The 22,897-nt window shown below is 41.6% G+C and overlaps 1 protein-coding gene across 3 annotated transcripts; it reads right to left on the minus strand.

The window, feature by feature from the left end:
- Window positions 1-11,593: 11,593 nt before the first annotated feature.
- On the minus strand, window positions 11,594-19,886 carry LOC147899434 (putative protein S-acyltransferase 22). 3 transcript variants are annotated; one of them, XR_015541399.1, is made up of 10 exons: window positions 18,496-19,886; window positions 18,193-18,306; window positions 17,333-17,728; window positions 17,181-17,249; window positions 16,892-16,963; window positions 14,450-14,578; window positions 14,294-14,374; window positions 13,985-14,173; window positions 12,273-13,690; window positions 11,594-12,151 (listed from the first exon to the last, which is right to left on the minus strand). XR_015541399.1 is itself a non-coding variant. In XM_087377925.1 (9 exons), exons 1-9 carry the CDS (start codon window positions 18,535-18,537, stop codon window positions 12,683-12,685), a joined length of 2,100 nt encoding a protein of 699 aa, XP_087234051.1. In that variant the 5' UTR covers window positions 18,538-19,886; the 3' UTR covers window positions 11,596-12,682. The 3 variants fall into 3 exon arrangements, 1 of the variants encoding a protein (XP_087234051.1); XR_015541398.1 differs by having other exon boundaries at window positions 11,596-12,435; window positions 12,541-13,690; XM_087377925.1 differs by having other exon boundaries at window positions 11,596-13,690.
- Window positions 19,887-22,897: the final 3,011 nt, after the last annotated feature.

A 22,897-nucleotide genomic window follows, 5' to 3' on the forward strand; every position in this document is an offset into this window, starting at 1 on the left:
AAAATTGTTCAACGATGATTTCTTCAACCGACCTATATGAAAGCCACGCCAGCTCTCTTTGTTGTTGTTTCCCCATATTTCTCGGATCCAGGTGTCCAACTCTAGATATGAGTCTGGCTTCGCTCTCAGGAAAAATCTCCATCCAAGACTAACTCCAGTCGGAATCGCTATTGGTTTGCTATCCTTAGTCTTTGGCTTCTCTTTTGTTGGAGTCAGAATAGAATCCGCTTTGCTGTCCATAGCCTTTGCCTTCTCTTTGGTTATTGCAGACTTCCTGGATGGGTGTTTCTTCTTAGAGAAAGGACATCAGGCTTCATGGAGGCGGGAGATGTGATGCCTTTAGGCTTCCTTGGAGACATGGTTGTCTTCAGCTACTGCAAAGAGAGTAACATTTTAGTACTAGGACTCACACTAAGATGAAATGGAGTAAAATAACAAAGAGAGAGAGAGCAACAACAAAAGCAAAAAGTTTGCATGTCGACAGAAGGAATGGCAAAAGATAATCACATGCAGATCCAAATATTGAATTATGGGGGGAAAGCATTTAGAGAATGGAGGAAAAGCAAAGAACAAATAGAGAATGGGGGAAAAGAGAAGAACGAAGAGAGAAAGAGAGAGAGAGAGAGAGAGAGAGAGAGAGAGAGAGAGAGAACTCACGAGAGAGCGACTCGCGTCAACATCCTACCAGAAAATTTGAGGTGGAAATCAAAAGTTTAGAAATTTGAAAGTGGAAGCTGAAAATCAGAAGTTTAGAAGTTTGAAAAGGGAAGTAATAGAGTGCAGGTTCGAAAGTGAAACACCTGAGAGGAGATGTAGTACATGAAAATGTGTGTATGAGCATGAGAATGCGTACGTGAGAATATCTTGTGCATGAGAATCGGTAATCAATAACTATATTATTGCACATTGATTCGAGAAATCTCTCCATATCGCATAGTACTTAGTACTACCACATTCTTGCCAATAGTACATACATTGTAGCAGGCTTTCACCCTAATATTTGTAATAGCTAATATCCTTTCTTCACACTTCTTTAGCTCATCTGTGCTCGCAACAGTCCAAAAAGTGGTCAACTTTACTACTTCATCTAAATCAATTGTCCAAAACTTGGAGAGCTTACACTATTGCCTTAGCTACAATTTTTTTGGCATCAAGTCCTTTAACAATATGAATGTATGTTAGGAAAGTAGTAGAGTTAGTACAATTCTTTGAAGCTTATAAATATTGTGTTATTTTCAATGCCACACTAATTGAAAACAAAGCTTCATGCAAATTCTTATGAGTAATAAGAAAACTTATACAATAGCACCACTTATAGAGGAATCATATATATATAATTGAGTTTCACAAATGGGATTATTTCTTATTCTCTTATTGCCATGTTGTCTTTGTCAATCTTCCAAAGGCTGAAGATGAATTCTTGCAAATCTACCTGTAATGTATCAACGTAAGAATCCAAGTTGTTGAGCCCTTAAGATTGCCTCCACATCACTCATTGAATCCACATTGCGCATTGATTGTAATATGTCAAGTTGTTCCGTAGACAATCTCCTTAGTGGTATTGGTTTTCTCATTAATTGCTTCATTTGTTTTTGTTCATCATGCTTTGGAAAATTTGATGGTTTCTTCTCCTTGTTTGAGGAAGAGTAACTTTCTTCCCAAAATATTTTCAGAGGAGGAATATTGCTCCATAAATTTTGAAAATGCTTGATAACACTCTCAAAGTATCCATACATTCTCAATTTAAGGAGATAAGGCAATACTTTTTCTATGAGTTCAACATTGGCTTGACTCTTAAGTGTATATGGCTCTGGAAACAAACAAGTACCGAGAGGATTTACGAGGGATTTACACAACCCCTTGTATGGGCTATCATCGATCAAGACAGTGTTTGTCTGATCATATTGTCCTTTACACAATTTCCACATGGTATAAAGTGGCTTGAAAAATGCTTCTACATTCTGCTTGTCTAATCTAATTAATGGAGTATTTTTCCTTTTATAATATTCCTCTTGTCCCCAAACCATGAAGAAAGGCAACCTTTTATTTGCTACTTCTTCTAGTAATTGAATTCTCCGCTTTATATTCCGTTCCAAGGCACGAGATACATATCTTCTCTCTCCAATGTTGTAGCATCTATTATTAGAGAAGTCTAAAATGATGGCTCGTTTATGAATTCTATGAGTCTCCTTTGTATGCAATGAACCTTGTATGGATTCTCGCATTAAATAATTTGTTTCGAAGGACCATTTTATAGTTTCTCTTGAATCTTCTTTAGAAATGTCCATGTCAAGGTCCTTTTGTACTTTTCGAGTATTTACATGATCAACAGGATATTTTAATGACTCATGTGAGCAACCACTAAATATATGCCTAGAATCTCTTTCTTCTTCTTGATTCAGTTGAATAGATTCACCAAAGGTGTAATCTCCTACACTATGGGGTTCTTCTTATGGGAATTGTCGTTAATATCTAAGTTCCCATGTACATGAACACTTTTATAAGCATCTTGTATATCTATATCTTTGTGAACATTTCTCTTGAGAGTAGTTATTAATTGAAAAGTGCCTGTCAAGTATCCATATGAAAAATAATATAAGTTTGTATATATTGAACAAACTATCAAAATAAAACATGTCATTTAAAATAAAGCAATCTAGGGGTGGAAGGATTATGTGCCTTCCTCAATGCTCTTCATATCATTGCAAAATTATGTTTACAACAAATAATTAAAGTTTAACATTCGATTTAAAAAGACTAAGCTAACATATGCAAATCAAACATAAAGTAATAACAGCAACTAATATCAATCTAATTAAGAAAAAATAGAAATCATCAAATGTACCAAAAGTAAATATCAAATATTTCATATATCATCATAATCTGAGTCCTCTTTGTCTTTTGTATCATTACCTCCATTTGATACAGTGTACCTAGACACCTAGACACTGATTGCAATCCAAAAGAGGATTTCATCTATCAAGTCGACCAAGCAGATCAAGATCCTTGGTATATCGATAGCGGTACATCATCTCACATGACAAATCATTAGGAATGGTTTACAGAGATGAAACCATTAATAATGTCATCTACATAGCAGATAATACACCAAATCTAGTTCAAGGGACACACATTATCCCTTGAACAATTTCATTGGTATGAAAGGATTGGTGAAAGATGTGCTCTATGTTCTGAAACATAGCAAGAACCTTTTGTCAATAGGTCAAATGAGGGAACACAACTATCGAGTCATCTTCGACGGAGATGAATGCACTATCACAGACAAATCCAGAAGATTTCAGCTAGTAGGAAAAGGTGTCAAGGAAGTACTCTTGTACAAAATGCTAGCTACATTACCAGATATGTATGCCATGCCAGCTCAACTGCAACAGATGCCACTATCTACAAAATGGCACAAGAGATAAGGTCATGTTAATTTCAAGAGTCTCAGGAATCAGAATATGGCAATCGGGATTCCAAAGCTACAATTTCTTGGAAAAGTTTACAAAGCATGCTCCTTCGGCAAACAAAAGCAACCAACTTTGGCAAAAGTACCTCTCAAGCACGAGGTATTCTTGATTTGATTCACACAAATGTATGGGGTTATGCCCAGACCCGCAACCTCAATGGTTCACTTTACTACTTGACTTTCATCGACGACTACAGCATATATTGTTGGGTCTATTTTCTAAAAGAGAAATCCAAAGTGTTTTCTAGATCTCAAGAATTCAAAGCCATGGTAGAAAACCAGACAGGTAGAAAGATCAAAGTCATGAGATGAGATAGAGGAGGTGAATACATGTCTTCAGCATTCATGAACTTTTGCAAAAGTCATGGCATTCGAGGACAAATCACTTGTGTATATACTCCTCAGCAAAATGTAAGAGATGAAAGAAAGAATGGTACTTTAGCAGACAGTGCTAGAGCAATGCTTAGTGAGAAGCATCTTCCGAATCGGTATTGGATAAAAGCAATAGCCACTGCAAACTACTTGCTTAATCGGCTTCCTATAGAACTGATTTAGGGTATGATACCTTATGAAGCATTCACTGGACATAAGCCACACATTGGGCATCTCCACATATTTGGTTGCATAGCATATGCTCACATACGTGATAATCATCATAGGAAATTGGATGTGAAGTCATGCAAATGCATCATGGCTGGCTACAGAAGAAAGAAAAGCATATAAGTTGTATGATCCCATCAACCACAAGGTCATTATCTCCAAAGATGTAATCTTTGATGAGGAATCAGAATGAAAAACCTCAAATACATAGGAGATAGATGCACCAATTACTCAGCCATCTACAGAAATGGTTAAAGAAGAGAAATAATTGCCAGTAACACCCCAAGTAGAGCCATAGCAACTCAAACGGTCTACTAGGAAAGTAGACCACCAACCAAATTGACATATGCTCAAAAAGGCAAAGCAATTTAGGTTGAAACCACCAACTATGCTCTTATGACTACCATCATGGCTACAAAAGATCTAGTGTACTTCGAAGACATAGTAGTTCACTTTGGGATAGAGTACAGAGGAAGTCATCCACGGTTCCATGGATACTATGACAGTGACTATGCTGGAGATCATGAGACCAAGAGATCGACACAGGGATATGCATTTTTCCTTGGTCAAGGTGCTATATCATGGTTGTCAAACAAACAATGAACTGTTTCTTTGTCTTCGACTGAAGTAGAATGTAGAGCACTCACTACAAGTGCATGTGAGGCTATATGTCTCAGAAGACTATTGTCAGAAACATATTACTTTGATGAGTCAAAGCCAACAACAATATACTGTAATAATCAATCAACTCAAGCATTGGCCAAGAATCCAGTATACCACTCCAGGGCAAAGCATATTGATGTCAGAGAGCACTTCATTAGAGAAAGAGTTTTATTGGGTGACATCACACTGTAGCATTGTGATAGCAAAGAGAATGTTGCAGACATCTTTACCAAACCACTCGATAAAGAGCTTTTCGAGAAACACCGACTAGCTCTTAGTTTGACGTAGAAGAAGGACAATCATCATCTTGAGGAAAGGCCTACTTCATGATGTTGATCTTGAGGGAAGGTGTTGAGAGTTCATAGTCAACATCATGTGATCATATGTGCATGTGATTATATGTGCATAGCACTAACCCAATAGAGTGCTATAAAGGAAAGGGTTTGTCTATATTCTACATTTTCAACTAAATCTAGTGGACAGTTAGTCATTTGTGGTGTGCTCTCTAGCTATACCCTCTCTCCTCATCATCTCCACTCTTCTCCTCTCCCCTCTTCATATTTTGTCACCTCCACCTTTGTAGGGACGACATGGCCTTCTAGGCTTATCAACTCCTACTGATACAAGAGAACAATCTAATTTTTGAGACTTCCATGTACAATCACGTTTCAATGCATGAAATGATCTACTTAAAGGGATTTGCACGCCCCTTGATTTGGGACAAACATGGCTCCCAAGGAGCTGTGATATCGAGGCCCTTGGGAGCCATGTTTGCCCTAAATCAAGGGGCTCACAAGTCTCCCTGCTACAATCTACAAAGCCCATCATCAGCTCTTAAACTTGCACTTTCAACATCATACCATCAAACAGAGACAACAATTCGTATACATCATACCTGTGTAGCTTGATCTCTTCAGCCTTTTTCAATAAATGGATCAACAAGAGGCACAAACGGTCTACCCGAAGGGCTTTGAGAGCCCATTTATTTGGGGCAAACATGGGTCCCCAAATCAAGGTGTTCCCAAATCCTCCCTACTTCAAGCTACAGAGCTCATCCTCCATTCTTACCTCCTCTTCTTCCTCAGGTCTCCCATTGTTCTTAGTGCGCCTTCAAAGAAATCGGTTCACACGCCACAACGTTTATTCGAATTCGAAAACATCACCATAATACCACAGCTGCATCAACGACACTCTTTCGTTCCCTACCTAGCTCGAGGAGCCTCTCCATTTTTCACCCTCCAAGATTCCGTAGCATAGTTTGTGGGTTTTTTTTCCCGTGCATATACAAACAGCATTGGAAAGAGAAAAAGAAGAGAGGAGGGCAGATAAGTACTTCTGAGTCATAGTCTTGTCCTAAAATCACTCGAAGAGGTGTTGAGGATAAGTGTTTGATCGACGAAATTCACCATCATTTACGTCGTCATGCATACGTTGCACATATCTAAAGCAACATGGCATGTATCTAAAGCTTGATGACAAGTGTATTGAAGCTTCGTTGGAGGATTTGCAGCTTGCGATCAAAAGAACTTACAGCTTGCGGATCAGAAGAACTTGCAAAAGCATAAACAGTCTACCCGAAGGATTGCACAAATGGTCTACCTGAAGGACTTTGAGAGCCCCTTGATTTGGGGCAAACATGGCTCCTAGGGGGCTGGGAGCCATGTTTGCCCCAAATCAATGTGCTCTCAAAGCCTCCCTGCTATCGCGGCCCCCTGGGAGCCATGTTTGTCCCAAATCAAGGTGCTCTCAAAGCCTCCGTGCTCCAATCTACAGAGCTCATCCTCAGCGCACATGTACCACAAAAATCGTCTACATGTCAGGGCTCATCAATCCCGATCTCATTGCGTTATTTGTTGATAACTATGATTATGCACACAATCTACTACGAGTTCTCTCTTGTTGACGGAAGAACACGACAAAGGAAGACGAAGACGAAGACTGACCATGAATCATGGTTTGCAGCTCGAGGAAAGAGCTACAAAGAAGAGTGTGAGGATTCTCTCTGTCAGTAGCTATCTCACTCCACAACGAGGAGGGGAAGACAAGCTTGTGACACAAGGAGGAGGAGAAGAAGAGTGTGAGGCATCGCTCTGTTAGTACTTAGCTAGCTATCTCATTCCAGGACAAGACAAGCTTGCAACACAAGGAGGAGGAGAAGAACCAGTGATGGCAGGAGCAAGAAGAAGCAGAAGAAGAAGAAGCAATGGAGGACGAAAGAGCACCTCGAAGCGGGTTGAGGATGATGAAGAAGAAGTAGCACCTCTCAGCTCTCAGCACCTCCCAGAAAGAACATCACAAATAGAAGAAGAAGCAGCACCTCTCAGCTCCTAGCACCTCCCAGAAAGAACATCACAACGAAGAAGAAGCAACATCTCTCAGCTCTCTTCTGCATTCTCATCTTCCTCCATCTCTTTGCAGTAAGCAGCTTCGTCCTCGTTCAATATCGATGAAGCTATCCATGCCGCCTTTGCCTCATCTTTCTTTCTACCAAGGAACACTCACCTCCTCTCGCCTCATACGCCTTTCTAGCAAGGAATCATCTGCCTTTCTTCCTCAACATCGTCTACCTCCTTGATTCAAGCTAGAGATATCATCCACCTTAATAGTCCACCTTTGCCACGAAATTATCTACCAGCATTCTAGCATTCAAGAATTAGAGCATTCAACACGATACATTCAAGCTGACGAGATGCGACTCCTACCTAAAGCTCTTTTGTGTAGCTCGTTGCCCTACAGCTTCTCTGTGTAGCTCGTTGACCTAAAGCTTCTCTTACCTAAAGCTCTTTTGTGTAGCTCATTGCCCTGTAACTTCTCTGTGTAGCTCGTTGACCTATTGCTTTTTTGTGTAGCTCCTACGTGTGGCCCAAGAAGATGATGCTTGCCAAAGAAGAGATCAACAAGAATGGAGTTGTTTGGGTTTCGGTGAGTTAGTAGTTAAGTTTAGGGAATAGTGCTTCGTAGTTAGTAGTTAGGGGCTTAGCACATGGGAAGAATTAGGATGGGAATGGGAAAAGGTGGTCCCAAGTGGTCCCATGTATATTTCTATCCTATTCCCATCCCACCATGTGCTAACAAAAAAAGAACTAGGGATGGGTTTAGGAGGAAGAGGACACATGGCATCATTTCATGTGTTTAAGAGGTGGGGACCTTGTGGGAACAAGCACACATGTCATCCTTCCATGTTTTTGAATCCCTAAAAAAGGGAACCCATTCTGGTTGCCAGGGTCTAGAGGCCATGGTCCAGCATGGGAGAAAAAGTGGCTACTCCCATTCTAAATCCATCCTAGACCACTTGGTTTAGGATGGGAGTAATGATGACAAAAGTATTCCCATCCTAAACCCATGCTGGCCCCATCCATGTGCTAAGGCCCTTAGTAGTTAGTAGTCGTATCTAAATTTTTGTTAGCTATTGATAACTATCTGGTGGTTAGTTGTCAATGGCCACTCCTAGCTAAATTTGCTGACCCCTCATGAGCATTAAAAACTTGCCATCATTCAAGGTATTGCCACCTTGTGGAGCATTTATATGTGATCTCTGCACGTCCCATGTTTGTGTTGTAATGATAAGATTTTCAATGGTTAGTAGTTAGTAGTTAGTAGTCGTATCTAAATTTTTGTTAGCTATTGATAACTATCTGGTTAGTTGTCAATGGCCACTACTTGCTATTCAATGGCCACTCCTAGCTAAATTTGTTGACCCCTCAAGAGCATTAAAAACTTGCCGTCATTTAGGGTATTGCCACCTTGTGAGCATTTATATGTGATCTCTGCACGTCCCATGTTTGTGTTGTAATGATAAGATTTTTTCAGGTTCGGTTGTATGTAGATGCAAATTTGTTTGTCCTTATGAATTGATTTTTTGGAAGAATTGGATGCTAGGAGGTGTTCACATTTCTAATATTCAAGATGGTAATGAATATATCATGGATGGAATGGCTCTATTAGGGACATTGCTACCAAAATAGTGTTTTCGTGGGTGTTGACAAGTCTTTTTTTAAAATTCAAAGTGATGACGGAGCTAGTTTGTTCTCTGTGAGAATATATATTGTTCATTCTGAAATGATGCTTTTGCAGCATAAATTTCTTGGAAGTCTGCTGTTGCATCCTCGTTGCATGTGGAGTCTTTCAAATGATCCAACTAGGGTTCTTGATGATGGAACATACACATGAGGACATCGATGCATTGTTTAGTAGATTCTCAGAGAAACTAAGAACGAGTTGTACTTTCACATTTCCTCATCTAATGCGATCTTTCAATGAATTTCAAACCTCTCGTCCATCCCATTTTTAATTCAAGAGGTTCCTGATTTCAAAACATTTGTAAAGGGATACTTGTGCGAAGGAAAAGAGGCATTAGTGGATCATTCAAAACATTGCAATTTCAGTTTTTCATGCATGATGGTGATCCAATGCTCCAATATATGATGCATCCAAAATCAGGTCAATGGAAGCCACTAGAAGGTATTCATGGAAACATGATGCAGAAGGTAGAGCACTGCTACCATCAGGAATTCCCAATGTTGTTCCTATAAGAACATACTTGAATGATAAAGATCTTATAATTTGGGGAATCAAGAAGCATGTGGAATATTGGAGATCTCATCTTGGTAACAACATAGGCGGGGATTCATACTCAAAGTGGATAGCACCTATCATTCAGTATTGGGAGACATTGATTTCTTGCATGGAGAAGCCCACTGTACAGCATGAGAAACGTAGTCATGACTTTTGGCCAAAGAGCCAATGGAAAGATAGCTTGGTTAATGATGGAGTGGACATAGAAGATGTTGAGACTATGGGCTTGGAAGACCTAGAGGACCATTATTGTGGCCCTACATGTAACAAGCCAAGAGAAGAATTCAAACCAGAGGTGGATGTGAAACAAAGTGATTTCATTTTGGTCAGGCCGAGTGATGATATATACCTCATTTGGCTAGGTGTTGCATTGTCAGATGTGGACACAGGAAAGGCATCCACTAATTATATAAAGGTAGTATTTGAGTCCTATCTAGGAAGATGTAGTGATGCAGTATGATATGCTAATTGCTAGAACAAAGAGTGGCGATATATGAGGGATGAGGACCGTTGGGAGCATGTGGATTCGATAGTATGGAGTTGGAGCACAACAAAAGTTCCAAATAAAAGAAGTAAGGTTAGAATACCACAGAATGCAATCTTGAAAGCACAAGAGAATCCTCAAATGCCTATGAGGAACAATAGTGGGAAGGATGTTTTGTCTGTTAATGATTTCTTAGATGATTTAATTTAGTGAAAGATCAAGTCAATTTGAGCAAAGACCAATGTATGCAAAGACAAATTGTAAAGATTGGATGATCTTCTTTCATGAATGTTAATTATACTCAGCCTTTGCAATCTACTTTTTTCTACTTGGTCTTATTTTATGAAGCAGTTTTTAAATTTACCCTCATTTTTGTACTAGTTCGTTCAAACTTAATCTTGTTTTATAAACTTTAACTAGAATCAATCTTTATATTCCACTTCTCTATATTCATTCATTCAAACTTAGTCTTGTTTTATATTAAGCCAATTTTTGAGTGAAAAGTGTATTTAATTTAAAAATAATATTAATTATATTAATTAATAGTAATTATAATTAATTATCTTGATCAGCAAAATCAATATATAGCAACTTTATAGCCAACTACTTTAACAAAGTTGCTTAGAGCTTTAAAGAGCTAGGACTCATTGTAATCATCACATGACAATAATTACATGCATGTGCAATATTTTATAATGAAAGTACCTATCATATACATTGAACATACAGCACATCATAAACATGGAAACTAATCACAAAAGGATATACAACAACGAGTAGCATGCAAACCAAATTGACCTTAGCTCATATCTTGGACACAAAAGCCTTTAGTCCAATTCAATTATAAATATTCCACAACTAACATAAAAGAAACAAAACTTGAGAGTTTTAATAAGCAAGCTCCATTAAACCAAAAAGAGATCATTTTCATCCTTCAAAACCAATTTGGAGAGTTTCAATTTCATTGGATTTTCCCACTTTTCCTAATATGCTCTTTATTCCGTAAAAAAGAGCTTCGCTTGCCAAAAGGATTTTTTGCTTGCCAAACGGGCTTTATGCCTACCTAACGAACTTTATGCCTACCAGGAAAAAGATTATTATCTACTAGGGAAAGAAAGAAAGAAAGAAAATATGTTCTTTAAAAGAAAAAGGATTGTTCTACCAATTAAGTTATTCAGCCCAAAAACTATTCTGTCAAAAAATCTATTTCGCAAAACTGTATACTACCAAAAACGCAACTCTGCTAAAAGGCTATTCTACCAAAAAACTAGTTCACAAAACTATACACTACCAAAAAAGCTATTATGCCAATTATATTGCAAACTTACAAATCGATAATGTGCGGCTACCATCTCATCCAACCCATGATTCTTGCCATTCTAAGAATTAGCTATTATTTATCCTCATTCTTTGCATATTTTCTGTCATTCCTTTTACTGAGAATGCTTTTTCTTCTACGTTCATCCAAGGAGTCGATTTCTTACCTTCATTTTTGGTGTATTTTTTCAAGTTTGCAAAAAGTCAAAGAAACCTGTATGACTAGTGCATTCAAGACATTGATTTCTCAAATTGTCATATGAATACGACTACCGAGTTGGATACAAGGTCGAAGGATGACATTTCATATGATTGCAGTCCATGACCCAATATTTTATACGTTGTGACCAAGGATGCGTTATGAGCTCTTGTGAGCACTGTCTTGTTCATATATTCATTGGGCTTCAATTCTTAAATGGCGCAAATCTTTGCATGTCACCAACGCAATAATAAAACACTACCCCTGACATTTGCAAGGAGGATCCGGTGCAGATGGACCTTGTGTCAAGTCTCATGTTCTTTTTTTTCCTTTGGGAAGATTTCATTAAAAGGTGAGATCCAAGTTTCGTCTTAAGGGAGAAGTTATGTGCACCATGACAAAAGAAACTACACCCTGTAAAGTGCCCCTTAATGTGATTTTTCAACTACATGGGTGAAGGAAATTGTTTTTAAATTTCTTTTGGATAGAGCCTGGCCTCATAGCCCAATCCATTGCTTTTGTGCAATCATGCACTCATATTAATCATCAATAATCTGATCCTAGAAACTTTTGACTTTCGATCAATCGTACAATATCTAGCTTTCAACCTTGTTTTTGGTGCGATACAATCGGCAGGGCAAATCTGGATGCTCACAAGGAGACCACAACAGACTTGCACAAATGTTGTCGAACCTTTCAAAATTGGGAATAATGGACTCTTTCCACTTTTGAATTGACTATTCCATCTCGCTTGGATGCATTCAAAAGATTCCGCCTTGCAACATTGACAATCAGCCTGGCTTCAATTCTCGTGAATCGAGCATGACACAAGAAATATCATGATCTGCCACAGATGTTATGCTACAGAAATAAGAACGAGGCCATAAGCTAAAAGAGCTCAACACTACATAAACAGCAGACGATGCCAGAAACTGTGCGATGTTCAAGGTGGTCTGAACACATACGGATGTGATCCCCAATGTGCCCTGCTGATTAAAACCGAAATTTGAGAAAAGCAGCACAATCTGAGATGACAGTATCCTCAATTGGTATGTACTCGAAACATTATCTCATGACCCAGCCACCAGTATGGTGAGACGAGCCAAGCTGCATGCACTCCATACACATCTGCATGAAAGTTCACGTCAGCTAAATAGCAGCATGAGTAATTTGCCCTTTTCTGACTCGTTGCTCTGTTGGACTCATTGCACGAAATTATCATTCCAATCATACCTCCATCGGCCTATGGCTGCATCTGGTACGGCTGCACTCCAAAATTGCACACATGCCAAGTATTGCATCTAAATATAAAGCTGTTGCAAGAATTACAAATTGGAGGTGGATATTCATTAGGCAAATCCAAGAGCTGTATCTGTCATCCATTTGGTTCTACTACCATATACTTGGAAATTCTTGTCCTCTCTCGGGATCCCATGTGAGAAGGCACTTCTGCGCTTGCCAACCTGTTTTGATAGTCACATTCTGCATGTTTCATAATGATTGAATTACCTCTAGTTTCATCACCTCTTCTCAGAAAGTTATCCGAAGGCCTAGCTGACAGCTCAAGCCCAAAGTTCCTTCTTAAGGGAGGGTATTGCAGGTGGCCATGATAAGCATCTAAAAGGATCTTTTGGTCGTTGAGTGTGCGCTGCAAAAATCCAGCACTATCACTGCCGTCTGTTCTATCACACCCTGATGCATCATACACATCAGGTGCAGACAGTTTTATTATCCCTGACCAGTCTCTTGGAACAGCTGCAAGAGGTGGTGACTCAATCGTATCCGACAGATGTGCCATAGAATGGTAAGCTTCGGATGAAGCTCCACTGCTTTCCGGCGATGAGACTCTAATTCCACCACCAGAAAATGCATGACTTGTGCTAAATACGTCTCTTGCCTCCATTTGCAGGGGGTTCAGCGTCTTCTTTCCTCTCTCCACATGTTGGGTCATACCAAATTTGTTGCTGCTTCCATTTAGTTGCTCAAGAAAATCCTCAGGGAGCTTTCTGTTTTTCCGTGAGCTCACCATGAGGGACGGGTCCGTGAGGTTTAAATTGAGCTCAGCTAGCCTTCTGCTGACGTTTCTATTCCCTGACGACGGAATAAATTCCGTACTACTATCTCTACTACTGTCAAAGCTACTGCCGTCTGTCTCTGCCACAACCATTTTGTCAGAAATAGGAGCCACCGGTCGTAGGATGGATGACTTGCTCCTGGCTACAGTAGCAGCATGCAAAACATCTTCTTTGTTCAGAGAGGCTAAAGCCCATGGATTTATCTTCACAGATGCCTTCTTTTGCATACTCCCCTCAGCAGATGCCTGTAAGGAAACGGCCCGATCACTGCCCTTGGTTGCAATAGAGCTTTCTGCTGCATAAACACCCTGCCACAAGCACAATAATATTTTAAGGAATTTATGAAAATGTGTACACTTGTAAGACTAGAATATTTCCAATCGTACAAATTTAGATTTTTTGTTGTTCTAAAGTTTAGCTGTTGGGGCTTCTGCACCCGCGTAAGATAATTCGATGTAGTTGAACAGCCGATAATGTATAACGAAATAAGGTGGGACAAATCCGCATATCATGAAAAGAGAATGCAAGTACCAGCCTAGTGAGCTTCTGTGCGTGTGTGTGTGTGTGAGTGTGTAAGAGATTTGTAGACTGAGATCAATCACCTCATCATCAAAGAAAAGCCTTGGGGGTGTGCACCAAGATCGCCCTTGAAAAACTCCAGCAGAGCTTGCACCGCTGTTGGCTGTCGCAACAGAGCTCGTCGGTGAGGTAAAAGGACTCAGTGCAGATTCACCCCCTACCTTCAAATCTTGTTCCCTCATGGCGACAACATAATCGTATGTACTAATTCCCTGCAACAGATAGTCATGAAAGCAATCATTCTTTGGGCATACTAGATTAAGTAGAGAACAAGATTTGTAATAAACTTATGAATCAGGAAACAATATAGAAAGGATGGATGGGCAGAGCACCTTCTTGATTAGGAGGACATGAAAGAACAAGAGTTGAGCTAGAGGGTAAGTTGCAACCATGGCCAGAAGTGTGCACACAGCCTGCAAGATGATGGTGATTTAGAAAGGGGAACTGCCACAAACGACGTGAGAGAGACACGGCCTCATGATACTTACAACTACACTAATGTATGCAACAGATGAAAAGCTGCTGCCCAGTTTTGAAGCAATAACACTCTTGAAGTGCCTCAAGTTCAGAAAGCAGTGCACCAGCACCCAAAGTCCAGCTGACCATTGTAGGATGAGCTGCCACGCCAAGCCACGTAGAAAAGTCTTGTTAGCAACATTATATCCAGTAAATTCACACCACCTGGAAAGAGACCTCAGTTATGATCAAACATTGCATTGGATAGTGACCATCACTGCAGCAGATTTTGCAGGTTTTGATGGTCCATTGTCAAACAGTAGAGAGCTTAATCCACACAAATCATGCAACTAAAATAATAAAACGTGTGTGTCCAAAATTTACCACTACCTGGCACCAATGATGATCTGCCTAAAGAGAGATACGCCATGGAAGAAAAGCAATAGACTGTCAATTGGAATTTGATATCTCACAAGTTCTTTACAAAATGAAAGTGCACCATGGTGGTGTATGACAACAATCAGCTGATGTAAAGCATTTAGTTGATAGGTTAGTGTGGTCATTTATATGCCAATGTTTAAAGAAATATTTTTCAATTTATTTATGATGGCCATGTTGTGAGGCCTTCATTGTGAGCTTTTCATGAGACCTCTGTTAGTGTCAGCTAACCTTGCAAACTTCAGAGCCACAAGGAGAGACCAACTAAGCATTAGTACAGGGTCCACAGCAGCCAGCTCAGCACTAACACATTCTGATGTCAGATATATGTGGAGCAGGCAGCCAACAAGCAGGCGGGGCCTGTAAAAAGGCCAGTTGTTTGGAGTCTGGACATAAAGAGCCACCCCTTGGTCATCCTATCTGGGGCTCCATTAAAACAGCATTTGTGGGCAGTACTAAAACTAGCAGCACCTTTGTTTGATCTATCTCTGCAGGTTCACAAGCCCATTGCTTTTCTTTCTTTTTGCCTGCCCCTTGTGATACTCACTTTTGCATCCACAATGGACAATTTTCTCCATGTGACACATTATACATAAATTTAATAGTGCATGACAGCACCTACCTAGAGCAGATATGGGGAAGCCCTCCAGGTCATCCTAGCAGCCCGAGACCAAGATCTAGTTCAGCTGATACTCACAGCTATTTTTTGCTTTAAGGGCAATTATTACCTTTGCAGCAGATGGGGAAATATGGAGAAAAGAAGAGCAACCACCAGACATCCATTTGAAGCCCCTACCTTCACAGACATTCATGTTGTCTTCTTATGTATCAGAGCCATATACTCTAGTATGACACTAGTCTTCATCAGTTCTCCTTGGAGATGCAGCTGCATCTACATGTACAGCTGGCTGCTGGATTAGCGCTAAGCCTCATTTATTTACATTGAAGCAATATAAAAATACTCCCTTTGTGTGTTTTTTTTTTGGTTTTTTAAAAGGCGGTTTTGTTTTTGGGGGGGGGCTCTACATCTTTCATTCGTGCATGCCTCCGTTATGATTATGCTTCCACAATATAGGTCCCTTATTGAGGCAAACACGTGTCAAAGCCCCGGAACTTGGTTGGTAGCCCTCTTGCGTGTTTCATTGGTTATCAGGGCAGACCTACATCCTGACAGACAAAAGGAGCAGGTGGAGAAAGCCACTTTTTTTTTTTTGATGGGCAGTGTGGAGGACTCACTTCATCACTCCATCCTTCACTACTCATCGAGTCTCTTATTTCCTATACCATTCTCCTACTCATCTCCTTCCATCACTTCTCCATCCAAGAAAACCAAGTACTACCCTGTGTTACAGATTATGCATCGTTTTCTAGAGGCAAGATCCAAAGGATTCATCAGCAGTCGGGCATTCAGGTTTTGGCTACTTCCATCCGGAAGGTTCTCACATAATGTTTTACCCTAGGGAAGATCTCTCAGTCCATTCATCGCAATTCGTTGAATCCGGGTCCAGATTGTTTTTTCTGGTCCCCCCCAGCCCCCCCCCCGAGGGCAGGTTTTATTTAGCAAGAAACCTCCAGAGAGGTTCGCTGATATTCTTGCATGGGACCATGAAGTTATCGAATATTGGGAGATGGAAATGCACCATTAACTAGAGAGATTTAAGCTTCAAACCCAAGAATTAGGCATTCACAAACCATTAGCAGCAATATAGCCTGAGGTCACAAGCTATTCCATAGAATAGTGTCGATTTCATGAAGGCCTATCATCTGGAGCATACATCAAGCCATAGGCATGTCATTTCAAAATAGAAGAAAGTTGTCCCAGCTTTGTCTTCAACTAGGTTTCTAAGACTGTTGAGGGAAGATTACTAACGTTACCCGATCCCATCAATTTCCGGTTCATAACAGGATGAAATTTCGCTTCTGAATAAGCATTTTGCTATAATTGCATATATGTTCTCATAAATCTCTATTGATGCTCAACAACAGAATAAAGCTTGTATAATGTGAACTCAACACCACATTTGTTAATCCATTACCATGCCGATTCCTGATATCAAGAGGATAAAAAAGCCCTTGTAGTTCTTCCTACCAACACAATTGTTCAGCCACTGCACAAAAAAAGGACGGATTAGGACTGGAGGTTATCAAAATAAGTCATAACAACCTTGTCTTGTAAGTCCACCAAGCATTGCACAACGTCTGTACCATATAATTAATCAAAATGGCTAGGTCTAATAGGAAACGAGGCTACTTTGCCATCACGTTAAGAAAATTTATGCAAATATAAAATTTGAAAGCTATATACCAAGGCAGAAAGGGACTCACCCGGCAGTGATGATCAAACCCATCTACGCACTTGTCACAGACTCGACAGTGTTTACTGTTGTTAAAAATCTGTCAGAAAAAGAGACTTGTCATGGTGCTTCCAATGACATAAGCCAACTTACAAACAATCAAAGACCGGTATAGTTTCTTACCTCAACTTTACATAGGCTGCAATAGAGCACCCCCTTTTCTGTTGAAGACAGATTTGTACTTGATTTCCGCGTACAAGAATGACCCGAACACGAACAGCCCATTTCCGGAAGCCAGACCCAGGCAAAACAAGAAATAGGGCAGTGCCGATTTGAATCATTGGCACGGACTTCACCTGCTTTCTGATTCTCTAAATGACGCGAAGACAGACGCCTTTCTACCTGAGGTTCGACCGTAGGTTCTTGCTCTTTTCCAGTCACCCTAGACGACGTCACTGAAAAGGTTTCTTTGTTCTTAGAGCATGACGACGATGCACCACGCTTCTTGGTATTTAGGACTCCTACATCTGCTGGATCAGTTGCCACGCACCAGACGTACAACACAAACACTACGACCACCTGCATTACGCGAACACAAGTATCATTTGAAGAGAGCAATCCGTCCAGCCAAATGAGCAAACAATTAGACGAAAGACACTCGGACAGGAATTTCTGCGCTCGGCAAAACGTTCACCAAAGCGCTACATGGAACCCAAGACCCACCGATTTGCAGACTAGCAAAGATCGCAGGTTAAAGTGGGTATGACGCTAATTATTAGAAACTAGCGGTTGTCAAGCCGAAGAAGAACGACACTAAAACAAAACGGACCGACAAGACGCTTCACAGTTTGGGCCAGCTCAGCCAGTAAACTGGTCAAGCGATTAATGGAATTGGAGACGACACACAAATTACAAGTTTGCAGCCGTTGAACTGGCTAGATACACACAAAGCGACGACATGCATGCCGAAAAATCGCTTAGAAAATCTCTGTAAAGGACGCTTCGCACAGTAAATTTAGTGGGCAAGAAAGCTGCTTACGTACCGTGGGGGAGTAGGAGGCGATAACAAGAATTTCCAAGATGCCATATCCAAGGAACGGACTGAAGAAGACGTAAAAGGCAAACACGAGGGCGAAAAACACCGCAACAGCAACAACCTGGCATCCATGAGAGAATTTATTGGTGAGCTAATCTGTAGGTGAGTCGCGCTTCACAATATTGAAGGATGTAAGTCATGCAGGTCGCTTGAAAAGAAATGGCAAGTTCATCACGGCCAGTGACACACAAAGCATTGCTCTGGAGATATTTCGGATTGGCAATTTGGCAAAGCTTCGTGACAAATGTACCTGGAGTGGATGATAAGGTAGCTCCCAACCATGATGCCGCATTTCACAGAATTTGCTGAAACTCAAACCTCGCTGCAGAAAGACGCCCCTTTTGACATGCGAGTCATGTTTCGAAATTGCCGGAATTATAACGCCACGAGGAAAATCGGCATTCCAACTGACGCGGTAAAGAAGGGAAAGGAGGCTCTTTAGATGACGATGGGATCTTGTCTAACTGTTTCCGTTAAACGGAGAATCTTGCTGACGAAGATGGGAAGGTAATCCCAGGCGGACGGCTGCAAGGAGACGAAGGGAGTGAGTTCGGCGCCGCAGTTACTTGGAGCTGATGATGGGTGGAAGCTCCGGCAGCCTGGGGAAAGAGAGTGAATCCTCAAAGCGAGATACAAAATTGAGCAAATCGAGATATAGGCTGTAGCCTTGGCGAGTTGCAGCTCTCGAGGAGAGCAGGAAGAGCTTGGGAGTTGGAATAGAAAAAGTCAGCAACAGGAGCCGGGGTTGTCAGAGCAAATCTGATGGAGCGCCGGATGAGTAGAAATCTGAGGAAATGATTGATTTTGGGGGGAGAGAGCGGGAGAGAGATGGAGTGTTGGGAACTTGGAAGTGCTTTGAGCCAGCAGAGGGAGCACGGGCTGCACGAGCTTCCAGGGACCTCGAACACCCTCAGTCCACTGCTCAACTACAGGATACACCCCCTGGTGAATGTCGAAGAGGTGAGAAACTATGGCAGCGGTGAAGATGAGAGTGAGAAATGAGCTCAGACACAGTGGCAGAGGGTGAATTGTAGGCGTACAAGAAGGCGATGGGGGTAGTTTACTAAGCTGGAAATTACTCCCATCGTCCTTTGCCTGTCATTACAGCCAACGCCAAGCATCCACAGGCATGCTTACTAGCAAGCTTTGTGCTCGAGAAGCTGCAGGGACCGAGGTCCGTACGAGTGGCTGATTTGAGCTCTGTTGGATATGAGAAGGAAAAGAAGCAGGGGAGAGCACAGAGCAATGTGGCTTTGGAGGGGGGGGGGGGAGGAGGAGCACAGATGGCAAGATGATGCTGTGACTGAAAGTTTGGCACTTGGAGGAGAGTGGCTGTGGAGGTGGGCAGGCTATGGCTGCAGAGCAAGAAGGCGGTTGCTTATTTGGAGCTGTTGGGAATGGGAATGGGAATGGGAGGAGCAACAAGCAGGAGCAGGAGGAGGTCTAATGAAGCAGGGAGCTGTATAATGGCTATGGATGGTGCTTGCAGCAGCAGCTGTAATGGCTATGGAGCTCTGGCTATGGCGGTAAGAAGCAGCAGCAGCAGTAAATAGACTGTAGGATATAGCTGCAACGTGGCTAAATGGATAAACTGAGGAGATGGAGTGAGTGGCTATGGGGGGGAGTGATTGAAGAAGTAGAGTGATGAGTAAAAGGGAAAGGGAAGTGAAAGGTGGCTGAAGGAGAAGAGCATTTGTGAATGACGGGTCATCATCATCATCACCATCATTCTTGCAAACAAAGACAAAAGAGTGTGGTACTTTATAGCAGGAGGTGGAAGTGAAAGCTCTGGCAACTGCGGGGCCGCCATAGCCAAGACTGCCAGCTTCCTTTGCAGAGCCAAGACTCTCAAGAGACAGCTCTGAAGACCTCTGAGTGTGTCATGTGAGAGAGAGAGGAACTCTTTGAGAGGCCCGTGCAGTTTGTTGTCTCTCAAATCTGCCGTGCAAAATTGGTGCTTTCATATCTTTACCCATTGACCCACATCACATTCTCACCGTCGAAAAATTTCGAGCTCTGTTTCATTAGAGCCTATTCACTCCACGGGCTTGGTTTGCAAACCACCACCTAATGTCATCCCCCCTCCAGAAATTTCCAGGTTTGCAAACCACCTGGGCTCCCAAAATCAGGATGGGTTCAAGTGCGGTGGCTTTTCATGGAAAAGCTGGTTGCTCCTCAGGACCCTGCTCTGGAGTAGGGACTTTTCTTGGAAAACCTGGTGGGCAGCCGAAAGATCAGTTTCAGGTCAGCCTTAAGAAGGACCAAGTGGTTCACAAACCACCTCTCTCACTTGAACAGGCTCTTCACCCACCCGTCCAAAAGTTCCATCTCTTTTTCATTAAAATAGGGAGGGTCGTGCTGAATTTTTGTCTCTGAGTTAATGTCTTCACCTCCATACTTCCACCATCTCTTCTCTCTCTTTTGAAGATCAGAAATGACCGAGTCTTGAACCATCATCAGTATCATCATCTTCCTCATGGGCAATTTCACCACTCCCTCAAACGCCCCCAGCAGGGCTCCAATCTCCACGCAAGATCGACCCAGCCGTCCCATTTTTGGCACTCTTGCAGAATGGCAAACTACATCATTTGTCACCGTCAAATTCTGGGATCCTACTTGGGGTCTCTTGACGGCCGGAAAAGAGGGAGCAGTCATCCTCTCCCCTCAAGAAATTGGCTCAGGGAACACCGTGGTCATGCGTCTCATTTTCCCCAGGAACCCATTTTTGCGGTAGCCTAGTTTTATGACGAAACCTCGCACGACTCACTTGCTTCCCGGCTCCCGAGCTTTCAGCTGTAACACGGACGTAGTACGTACCCATCAACGATTGCTGTGCGCCCCCCATCGTGATCTCCATCCAGCACGCCAAACGCATTTTCCTGAGCACGAATTGCCGATTGCCGGCTTAAAAAATAGTCTCTGATCCAATTGTCAGTACGTGAAAGCAGAAAAGGTTTAACGTCCTAATTCAAAATTAGGCAAGCTTCGACTGCAATCGACAACCAATGTGCATACCTAGTGTGTAGCCGCCCTCGTTGCCACGCATCTCAACCGGCATTGTTGAGGCACTCTGTAATTTTGCGCAATCGTTCCCACAAGTTGTAGGCTGTCTCCTCATCGCTCACTTCTAAAACAAGGTGAATCGGATTCAATAGGCCTAGGAGAGAAACAAGGAAGAGTGAATGACCAAGAAAGAATGATGCTAACTACTAAGAAAAGCTAGCCAATCATAAAATTAACGAACAACAATTAAAAATTTTGTAACTTCACTTCTAACACGAGTTCCTAAGACTACAGGCCAAAAATCTCGCTCTTGTTTGACCAAAATCTGCAATGTCTCTTAGAACCTGCAAAAGCATTAGTTGGAAGGAGGCTGGCCCCAAAATGCCCACTTGGAGAGGTTATTTCCACGGTCTCCAACAAGGCGGTGGATAATTGCAAAACTTGGCCCCTTAATAATCAAGGAGGCAAGCGAGAACCAGAAAAGCTTTCAAATTCGATGCTACTTTGTAGCAATTCTTCCCAACAAGCCCTGGGCGGGAACGAGCTCTAGGGGTAAGAAAAAGATATCTCCTTCACACTCACTCATCCTCAATTGGGAGCACAAATTGTTTACGGGAAGGGTTGCCCCACGTGACTCAGCCCTAATCCCATGATACAAAGCTAATCTTGTAACATTCAAATGTGGGTGGACATAAATACTACTATCACCTTGCCATTCCTACCCTTGCTCTTGGGCGAGGGCTGTTTGGTCTGATTTGCTATCATTTTTACCACAATAGCTTCAAAGCAAGGGTTCCACATGATCATTACCTAAACAATGAGGTGCATCTCTCAACCTTAGAGATATGGGCATGTTTGCAAAAACCAACCCCATCATCCTTATTATCCAATCATCCAACCCATGAAATACCCTTGTGTGGCCACACTCCCAAGGCTTTTGCTTGCATCAAAGCACCCTATTGCATAAAAAATCATGACCTTATCATATTGTACTATAAGCTACAATAAGTTTGTGTCAACTTCTCAGTTTGACTATGACAACACATACTAAACACTCAATCCTCTAAGGTGGGCCAATAAACCAACCAAAATCAAAAGAAGAGTCTTTGCTAGCTTTTTGCAGATTGAGGGTGGGAGATCCAAGAAGAATGATCAAAAAATGGACACCATGATGCATCCTCTCTGAACAAAGTGTAGGAAAAAGCCAAGCCAAACATGGGGCCAAGGTGAGGCTGTAAAAGACATCTTGGCCAATCAACCTTTATTCCCAAAACCCTACTCAGATCAGCCAATCAACCAACCAAACATGGATACATCAAGGAGAATCCTCTCACTTTGATTGCACACCTTACCTTGAAAGCTTATTGCACATAGTCCCATGATACTAGTGAACATTTCGTCATAGTTTCACATGCACTTCTTAAAAATATATTCACAATTCACTTAATAATGTGTGAGCCCCATAGATGAGCCAAAACAGATCATGGCACAAAACCCTCCCACTATGAGATATGGGAAAAGCAAATGGGAGTCTTCACATATACGTGACCCTCACAATCCATTCTTGTGGGATGAGGCAGCAATCATCATATCCCTTAAATTTAGGCACTTAATAAAGCTATTCTTCCTCTATTAGTGGTGGGACACAT

This window comes from Dipteris shenzhenensis, chromosome 8 (assembly GCF_047967505.1).
Source record: "Dipteris shenzhenensis isolate YYH24624 ecotype China chromosome 8, Dip_SZ_1.0, whole genome shotgun sequence".
Taxonomy (NCBI): domain Eukaryota; kingdom Viridiplantae; phylum Streptophyta; class Polypodiopsida; order Gleicheniales; family Dipteridaceae; genus Dipteris; species Dipteris shenzhenensis.